This window comes from Gobio gobio (genome assembly GCF_949357685.1).
Source record: "Gobio gobio genome assembly, chromosome: 8".
Classification (NCBI taxonomy): domain Eukaryota; kingdom Metazoa; phylum Chordata; class Actinopteri; order Cypriniformes; family Gobionidae; genus Gobio; species Gobio gobio.
This window is the reverse complement of record NC_137114.1, coordinates 19851260-19861940: the sequence shown is the minus strand read 5'-3', so window position 1 is coordinate 19861940 and position 10681 is coordinate 19851260. Positions and strand designations below refer to the sequence as shown.

The window sequence follows — 10681 nt, the reverse complement described above, 5'->3', positions numbered from 1 at the left end:
TACACAGATCAAGCATAACATTATGACAGGTGAAGTGACTAACACTGATTATCTCTTCATCACAGCACCTGTTAGTGGGTGGGATATATTAGGCAGCAAGGGAACATTCTGTCCTCAAAGTTGATGTTTTAGAAGCAGGAAAAGTGGGCAAGCGTAAGGATTTGAGCGAGTTTGACAAGGGCCAAATTGTGATGGCTAGACGACTGGGTCAGAGCATCTCCAAAACTGCAGCTCTTGTGGGGTGTTCCTGGTCTACAGTGGTCAGTCTCTATCAAAAGTTCTCCAAGGCAGGAACAGTGGTGAACCGGCGACAGGGTCATGGGCGGCCGAGGCTCATTGATTCATGTGGGGAGCGAAGGCTGTCCCGTGTGGTCCCATCAAACAAACAAGCTACTGTAGCTCAAATTGCTCAAGAAGTTAATGCTGGTTCTGATAGAAAGGTGTCAGGATACACAGAGCATCACAGTTTGTTGCGTATGGGGCTGCATAGACGCAGACCAGTCAGGGTGCCCATGCTGACCCCCTGTCACCACCAAAAGCACCGTGAGCATGAGAACTGGAGCAATGGGAGAAGGTGGTCTGATAAATTACGTTTTCTTTTACATCATGTGAATGGCCGGGTGCGTGTGCGTCGCTTATCTGGGGAACACATGGCACCAGGATGCACTATGGGAAGAAGGCAAGCCGGCGGAGGCAGTGTGATGCTTTGGGCAATGTTCTGCTGGGAAACTTTGGGTCCTGCCATCCATGTGGATGTTACTTTGACATGCACCACCTACCTCAGCATTGTTGCAGACCATGTACACTCTTTCATGGAAACGGTATTCCCTGGTGACTGTGGCTCTTTCAGCAGATAAAACGCCAAGCCACAAAGCAAAAATGGAATGGTTTGAGGAGCACAATAATGAGTTTGAGGTGTTGACTTGGCCTCCAAATTCCCCAGATCTCAATCCAATCGAGCATCTGTGGGATGTGCTGAACAAACAAGTCCGATCCATGGAGGCCCTACCTCGCAACTTACAGGACTTAAAGGATCTGCTGCTAACATCTTGGTGCCAGATATCACAGATATTATATATATATATTAGTATGTCAAACTGAAACTGTAAAATGTGAACACAGAATGACATTTTGCAGTGTCATCACGAAGCCACTAGGAGACAGTATAATCTTTTTTACAGACAAGCACACCCTGCAGTGCCTTTACACAAAGAGGTGAGTTTGAAAAAGAAAACATCACAGCAAATGTGGATGTTCAACCAAACAGTCAGTGCACTCAAATGACCACTTCCTTATGTCCTTCTATGTCTGTACAATTATTGACTATTTATTGCTGATGATTAAGCAGAGTGATAGTGATCGGGCAGAATGTTTTATGGTGATTATTAAGGCCCAGTCAGTTTCAGTGGACTTTGTTTTTATTTGTTTTTATTTTGTTTACATTTTACATTTTACATTTTCTGCACTGAATGTGTGGGAAATCTGCAGATTATGTTACTGAAACAAACAGAATCAACATTAAACTGACTTCAGCTGAATATTGACATTATTGTCTTTTTAGAGCAGCTTTGCATCTCTGAATCATTATTTTCTTATGTATCACTGTAAAGCTACTTTGAAACAATCCGTATTGTATAAAGCACTTTATAAATAAAGGTGACTTGACTTGATGCTGAAATCAGTATAAAAAGTTTGATTTTATGGTTAGTAAATGATTTTCTATCAACAAACAGCAAAGCATGGCACTATCTACACCAAGGTCATGGGGTTGAATCCCAGGGAATGCAGAAACTGATCAAATGCATACCTTGTAAGTTGCTTTGAAAAAGAAAATGGTCTTAATGCAATCTTTTTTTTTAAAAGACCAATAAATAAAAAAGTTGTGGTACATGCATTTTTAAAGAAAAATAATGATATTAATATATTAAACGTAATATTAATAAACCTATAATGAATGTGCACACATTTATATAGTCTCAAATTGAAATATTAAAATATTATAATTAAATTAAATAGACCATTACATCATTATTAATTACATTTTAAAAATAATAAAAATAACATATAACATCCTCCTCAGTAGATTGTGGTAAATGGCTTAATAAACAAAATAAATAATGAAAAATATATACTTAGTAAAAAAAAGAAACTTTATGAAGTTTAAATTTAAAAAATATTATTTATTTGTTTAACTATAATAATATAATATAATATAATATAATACAACATAATATAATATAATACAATACAATACAATATAATATAATATAATATAATATAATATAATATAATATAATATAATACAATACAATACAATACAATACAATACAATACAATACAATACAATACAATACAATACAATACAATATAATATAATATAATATAATATAATATAATATTATATAATATAATATTATATAATATTATATTATATAATATTATATTATATAATATTATATTATATAATATTATATAATATATAAAAACAAAAGAAGTCAATGTAAAGTCGTCACCATTAAATAACAAGCATGTGTGATTGTTTGACAGTGAGGTGGCAGGCGGAGTGTGATTAGCAGGGAGTGTGTGAGTGTGAGTGACTGCGCATGCGTCCCGCCGCAGACCGTGAGCCCGGCGTGAATCGAGGAGGAAGCGCAGCTCGTTCGGCCTCTCTCAGCTTCTGTCCCTGACAGAGGACTAGTGAACCATCGTCCACCTGCCGTATTCGTTCATCGGCGGGACGGGAAACCGTACAAGGACCGTGTGTGGTCGTGTGTTTTTGGAGTCTTTCAATACACATAGCCTCCATGGAGTCTGATGGGAGGAGAGAGCAGCTGAAGACGAACCTCAAACACTGAGACGGTCTACACGAGGATCCGAGGTAACACAGCTCATTTTAAACCTGTTTAACATTCGGTTTTTCTGTATTTTACATTGTATATCTTTTCAGCGATGGATTTGGGTGTTTATAAAGGGAGAAATGTGAGTGCCAGTGGCCTCGTGCCGCTACAAAAACCAGCTGCGCAATTCAACCGCATGAATATGAAGATAATACAGTGCCGTTGATTATGAATCAGCTGTTTATGACTTATTTTGTTAAGCAAATGTGAGTAACGTTAGTTCAACTCATACTAGTCCAGAATCAGATCTAATCTTGAGCCATTTAAAGTCATAACGTTACCTGGATATATAATAGGCTAACGTTACATAGCCTTGTTTATCTGTTAATTATTAAAATTATAATTATGTGAAGTCTATACTAACCTTAATATTGTGTATATAAAGCTATACATTCAGACTATAAACCCTTCAGAAGTGTTGGGCTACATAGTTTACACTTATAAGTGTTAACTACTTGACAGGTGAGTTGTGGAGTAACTTGATAACATTCGCACGTCATCGTGATAAAAAAACGTTGCATTCTTTGCGTTTATGGAGTCGCTAAATATAAACATGGATACAATAATAATTACATTTTTTGTTTTGTTTATTGTTCTAAAATAGTTTATTTGGTCTGTGTTATACTGGGGGTCAAATTAACCCCAAACAAAAACAACAGTGCTCTTTTTAATATCAGAAACCTTTGAAAAGTGCGTGTATACTTTGAGATCAGTAAGTCAAAAGAACATAATATTTTGAAGGCAAAAAAAGAGACAATTTTATGTTAATTAGTTACAGAAAAGGATTTTATTTTTATCAAAGCATCTGCTGTATCAACTAATTAGGCCAACATCATTGTTTTAATACTTTTAACACAAATTACTTTCTTAGTAGTTTTCACCTTCATATTCTAATTCTGTTACATTTCAGAAATAATGCATATAAAGTAAAAGTGGGTCCTACATTAATACATTGCAATATTGATATACTTTCATTAGACATTATATAATGAATACATTTAAATTCAAAGGCACCATTTTATACTGAGCATCACAAAAATACTTTTTTTCTACCTTAAAAAATAGTGACTTTTATGAATATCTATTATCTCAGGCAGAGAAATAACTCTACTGAGCATGTGCAGAATAAGTGTCATAACTCTAGTGATTGAAGAGAAATAAGCTGCATGCCATTTTGCGTACTTGTGCACTATTCAATGCTGTTTTTTTTAGTATAAATAAATAATGCAAGTGGTTGTTCCCACACTGAAAAGTCCAAAAAGAAAAAGTGCTCTTTAAATGCACTCAATTAAAACTAAGTGTGCCATGTTGGACGCTTCATGCACTATCACAGCTATCTTTACATTGTGGAGGAGAGGAAGGGGCTTTTAGACTGGCTGACAAAATTACATTTTAAATGAAAATGTACACTATTGAGTAATATAGACCCAATTCAGAGCAGCGCCATGAAAGCGAGGGATAGACTTAACGTATTTTCAATGGCATCCGTTGTAAAAAGATGTATAAAGCTCCTAGATCACTTATAATTTTCCACAGCTCATGCTGTCTGTTTTTTTTTTTTTGTCTACTGCAGTATATTTGTGCAGTGTTTCGTCAGCAAAAACACATTAAATAACAGTTCAACCCACTGAAGAGATGTACATCTAGATCTCCCACAGCCTCTCTTTCATTCCCGTTAAAAATCAAAGATGGCGCTGCTGTGAATAAGGTCTAAAGTGCGTCATTCGGGACAACCCACAACCTCTATATCTCAGGATTAGGTTAATACTTGACTTGACGTGGAGGCTTGCGATTGTTGGTTTGGTCAGTTGTAGGTGACAAGATCTCTTTCTCTCTCTCTCATCTCAAACCAGCTGTCCCACTATGGAGCTCAGCAGACTGGTGACGTTCTGGATTGTATGTCTATGCTTCTTGTTGGAATGTCGAGCGGACAAACCCAATCAAGTAAGCCCAGACCCCTTGCCAGCGGACAACAGTGTCTCTGGTGAGTATATCCTGGAATTACTCTCTTATATTGGGGGAAAGTAGCTGTGTCATCGTAGATGAGTGCTGACGGCCATTTCTACAAATAAGATGTACTTCAAAGCGCTCCGTGCTTTGCAGCCCTCTGTGCCAGTGCCGTACAGGCTTATTTAGAAATTGTATGGGGGTCTAAATGTGGCCAGGCTGAGAATAGGAAGGGAATGCATTCTCCATTAAGCGCTGTCCTCACTTGGGCTGTGTCAAATAAAGGTGCCTAGAGCATCATAGCGTGTACAATTGCTTCTGTAATGTGTTTTAGGCCCTAAAAAGGCAGTCCTTACTTAGAGTTCATCTGAGTTTAACCTGAAAGGTGATTGGGATCTGTTGCTTCTTGCCTGGACGCCTGATCCATGAAACAAACCAGTGAAGAACTAACACAATTCCTCATAGCTGTCCTGTTATATAATTTAACTCAGTTCTGATTTTTGGCATGAAGTTCTTGTTAAAAGTCATGGATGACCAGGAAACAACAGGGTCTTTATTAGGGCCCCGAGTACCGATGGTGTGTCTATTGTTCTTCTTCTCCGAAATTAATCACATTTTTGAGGGCCTAAACATGCTCGAAAACTCATGAAACTTTGCACACGCGTTAGAAGTGGTGAAAATTTACTAGAAATTTACTCAAATTTACCGATAAAGGATTTTTAAGGCCGATACCGATACAAATATTTGATGATTTAAAAATCCGATACATATACATACATACATACATACATACATACATACATACATACATACAGAAACACGTAAAAAACTTAAACAGATTTCCCTTATTTGATCCCTCAGCCTCCCTGAAATAACATGATAATGCAGTTTAAAAATAAACTTATTTGTTTGATTGTTACAACAGAACAGAGGAGCATAAAAATATATATTAAAGTTCTGATAAATAAAATGTATAAAAATACAAACTTAAGATATGAAACTTAAAGTCCTTTGGACGAAAACACAATAACAAAACAAAAAATCTATATAGTATTAATAGATGTTGTAAGCTTCATAAATATAACTGAGCAAGACTGGAAAAAAATATTCAGTTAAGTTCTGATAACATTAACAGCAAAATATAAACTATATACAGTATAAATATGCGCTACCTTAATTACAGTGTCAACTTGCTTATCCCTTTACATGCACTCTTTTAATTCTATCCATCAAGCTACAACAAACCATTTTCAGTCATTTTCTGCCTGCCTTCTAAAATCTTCTACTGATGATGATGCAGTAAATCCAGTTTTCCAGTTTTTAAAAGTTCTTGTTAAAAGTCATGGATAACCAGGAAACAACAGGGTCTTTATTAGGGCCTAGAGTACCGATGGTGTGTCTATTGTTCTTCTTCTCCGAAATTAGTCGCGTTTTTGAGGGCTTAAACATGCTCGAAAACTCATGAAACTTTGCACACGCATTAGAAGTGGTGAAAATTTACGCCTGATATGGGTTTCAGAATTAGATCTGGCAAAATGTCTCGATAGCGTCACCTACTAAATTTCAATGAAGCTTTATTTGCGCTACGTTTCACGTACAAGTATGAAATTCGGTAGACACATGTAACAGCCCAATACCTACAAAAAAAGTCCCGGTCAGCAAAATCGTAAAACCCAACAGGAAGTTTATTTTTTTAATTTTCTCTGCAAACTGTTTGCAGTTGTTGCCATTTCCAGACATTGCACTTTAACGAACTCCTCCTAGAGATTTTATCAGATCAACATCATATTTGGTCAGTCTAATCTTAAGGCCTTTGCGACGTTAAATTGTGAAGATCTTGAGTTTTTGCTGGATGGCGTGTCCGTGGCGGCCTGACAAATTTCCTTGTTTTGTCATGAAACCGGAAATTGTTGTAACTCGGGCATACACCGTCACCATGTAATGCACTTGTTTATGCCGGATCATTTTAAAACAATGCCGGAACGAATTAAAGCAAATTAAGTGCAAATTAAAGCACTGGTTAAAAGTAGCACAATGGTTTCTATGGTATCTAGAATGGCTTTATGGTATTAAGTCTATAAGCACATTAATATAAATACAAATGCACACAACTACTAGCTTGTAACAATTTCTGTAATCTGTGGCCTCATTATTCCTTTATACAATACATGTCTAAATTAATAATATAATAAAAATCGATCCGAATATCCCACATTTCAATACCACGTTACTTCAGTAAATCATGGTTAAATGTTTGTGGATTGAGAAGCCTTCTGACTGTTTAGTTGTAGCTCAATGTTCTCAGTGTTGTTTCATCTGGCTTCAAACTTGTTTAAATCACAGAGACATTTGTGGTTTGTTTGAGACAACTTGGTTATCACTAGATCTCACTGCGCTGAAGACTTTAAAGACATTTACAATGAATAACTATGGCCTTCTGGTGGTCTTGCTGTTCCGTATTATATTAATGAATCAAACCATCTGATTTTGATCGCAGCGTAATGACATAAGAGCCTTTTGGGAAAACTGCCTAAAGTCCACAGTGTGTTTTAAAGCTTTTGCTGAACTGGAATAGTGCCCAGTCACGAGGCGATACTACGCCATTCGGCTACTGGCTGAGTTGTGCTGCATGTGCCCACCCTTTTTCACACACACATTTTGTACTGAATTGACCTGTAGAGAGTTGCGTGTAACTTTACACATCGATCCAGGTTTACTATGCTTAGCATTTGTAGTAGTATCACATTAATTATATGTGATGTCTTGAAATTGTTATGGTTATTTTGCATCTTTAATACTTGGTGGTGTACAAGTGTTGTGCTTTTGCCATACTTTAGTGATAAAGATATTTAAAATCGCACCTGGTATTACTTCCACTTCATTCATCACACTGGGAACGAAAGTTTAAGTTGACTGCATTGCATTGTGGGACTCCCTCTCACGTGTGCACTGTAATCTGTACTGCACAATCTGGTAAATGTAGTAGATAATCTGGGCATCCTGTGCATGCAGAGAATTTGCATATTTTGCACATAGTTAGAGCAAGTTTGCATGCTTTTTCAATTTCGAACATAACCTTGTTCTGTGTCCGATTGGGGTAAGTAACATATTCTTTCACATGAAACTGGTTCATGTGGATTTTCAGTTAATGTTTGTGTAAACAACGTGTGTGTGTGTGTGTGTGTGTGTTAGAGCTGGTCGATTCTGCTGCTTGATTTGAATTTTCACAAATAATTACTGAGTGAGTCAGCGTTTTTGAAGGAATTTGAAACGAATGATTTAAAGATTTTTTTTCTTACTGTCTTTTGTCACCACCTACTGGTGTAATGATTTAATTGGTATCTTTTGAAGCATCAAGTTATTTTAAAATGGTAATTTACTCTATTTGGTCTGCCATAGACATCAGTGTTTATATCCGAGCTATACACTTTTATCCCAATACTTCTGTGATTTAAATATTAATTATTGTAAGACAGAAATAACAATACTGTGTGGTTGAAAAGACTTTTTGTGAAGCTGTTTCATACCTATACGTACATGTGTGTGTGTGTGTGTGTGTGTGTGTATGTATGTACACACGCATGCACGCATACATACATACAGTTGTGCTCAAAATAACTTGGTAAATATGATATGCATTGTTTATCCATTTGATCTTTCATTCAAAAATAAAAAAACAACCTTTTTTTAATATACCTTTTTAATTGAATAAAAAAAGTGAAAGTGGGGGAAAATCACATTATGAAATACATATTTTTTTTCTCTAATACACAATGGCCACAATTATTGGTTCCTCTTGAAATTCATGAGAGTAAAATATCTCTGACGTATTATCCCATTCATTTTTATATTTTTTAGCACACCAGGGTGACTATGAGCAGGAAATTATCGAGCCATGACTTCCTTTTTTTTTTAAAGGAATATAAATATGAGGAAACACAAAGGTCATATTCCTTTAATCATTCATCACAATGAGTAAAACCAAAGGATATAGTTCTGATGTGCAGCCAAATATTGTTGCGCTTTACAAAATAGAAAGTTGCTGTAAGAAAATAACTAAAGCATTGAAAATCCCCATTTCCACCATCAGGGCAATAATTAAGAAGTTCCAATCAATTAAAGATATTACGAATCTGCCTGGAAGGGAGGACGTGTGTCTATATCGTCCTAATGCACGGTGAGGAGGAGAGTTTGAGTGACTCTCCAAGGGCCACAGCTGGAGAATTGTAGAAAATGGTTGAGTCTCTGGGTCCGAAAGCCCAGAACAACAGCCTCTACATCACCACATGTTGTTTGGGAGAGTTTCAAGAAATAAATCAAGAAAAGAAAATGCTCTCACCCAAAAACAAACTCCAGCATATTCATTTGCCAGACACTACTGAAACTTCAAAAGAGACTAGGTTTTATGGTAAGATGAAACAAAAAAGAGCTTTTTAGCAGCAAACACTGCTTCATTGTACACCCCAATCTACTGCTGTATTTTTAATGTTGTGGGCCTATTTTTCTGCTGGAGATTCTGAATCTCTTGTCAGGTGTTCTCCAAACTCATCAGGCGTTATAGAAGAACAGCTGTTACCTTGGCAAATGGAGATTTTAAAAAGTATTTAATAAAAGGGTATGATTAATTGTGGCCAATGTGTATTAGAGAAAAAGAATTTCATAATAAGAGTTGCCTCCATTTTAAGTTCTTATTCTCCAATAAAAGGTTAGATTTTTGTAAATTATTTAAATAAAAGGATTAACAGTGCATATTTATTTTGACAGCCTTCTTTGATCATATTTACCAAGGGTATGATTAATTGAGTACAGCTACATGTGTATTTATATAGGGGTGTAATGGGGTATATGTATTCATCCCGATTCCCAAACCGCCATGGTTCAGTGCATGCAGTCACACGACAAATATAGTCAGTCACAGGGGATCCACACTCCAATTTAGAAGGGGGCCCGCTGTTTACAACCAGTAAAAAGCCCAGAAGACTAGACAATCAATTGAAATGTTTACATTGTACTCTCTCAACCAGTGTTTCAACTGTGGAAAGATATCAGTAAAACAGCTTGAGAGTATCTCGCATAGCATCACCTCAGGCATTAGTGTCAACAGCATGTTAGTTCGCTAGAGAAATCTAGAGAGGAGCACTTCATATGAGCACTATATTAGCCTATTCATTATATTTACTTAACTTATTTAAACATACATTAAATAATCAAGACATCACTAACAGGTTAAGACAGCCACTGTCTAAATGATTAGGTATATTTCAGAAATGAATTGGATTAGAAAATTATTTTTATAAATAGGTTTAGAAGAACTTCGTGCAATTTTTCTTTTGCTTGAGTGTTGATTATTATATCTAAAAATAAATAGCAACTGAATCTAATATTCTGTTGTTAATATATTTAATATTATAGTAATGTGAAAGTAAGGGCACTTTATGTAGTTTACATGGCATTAGCTAAGATAGATTTCTTTTTTTTTTTATCCTTTAGAAAAGTAATTATAATTGATAATTAAATTTATTTAAACACAGAGACAAAAAAACAACAACATTGTTTTTTATGAAACTTACCCACATTCAAGTGTTGATAAAAAAAGAAAGCATGAAGCTATATTAAAAGCAGCGGGTCTGTTCAGATATGTTCAGATATTCATACAACAAAATATATTCTGGGGGCCATGTCATTTTTGAGAAAATGACCAAAAACTATGGTGGTTGCTGTCAACTTTTTTTTTTTTTTTAAAGGGGTGGTTCCGTGTTTTTTTTCTAGGCTTGGTTGTGTTTATGGGGCGCAGTATAACATGTCTTAGTACTTCTTTTTTTTTTTTAAACGCCGTA

At 35.7% G+C, this 10681-nt stretch overlaps 1 protein-coding gene across 7 annotated transcripts in view; it reads left to right on the top strand.

Moving 5' to 3' along the window:
• The first annotated feature begins 2585 nt into the window (after nucleotides 1–2585).
• The window catches only part of stim1a (stromal interaction molecule 1a), an 83012-nt gene continuing 74916 nt past the window's right edge, over nucleotides 2586–10681 (top strand). For 4 of the 7 annotated variants that reach the window (XM_079823643.1, XM_079823648.1, XM_079823646.1 and 1 more), the window contains exons 1-2: nucleotides 2602–2878; nucleotides 4751–4881. In XM_079823643.1, coding sequence (XP_079679769.1) covers nucleotides 4761–4881 — 121 coding nt within the window. In that variant the 5' untranslated portion in view covers nucleotides 2602–2878; nucleotides 4751–4760. Of the gene's footprint in view, nucleotides 2879–4750; nucleotides 4882–10681 lie in introns of all 7 variants that reach the window. The other 3 variants (XM_079823645.1, XM_079823647.1, XM_079823644.1) reach the window with 3 other exon arrangements.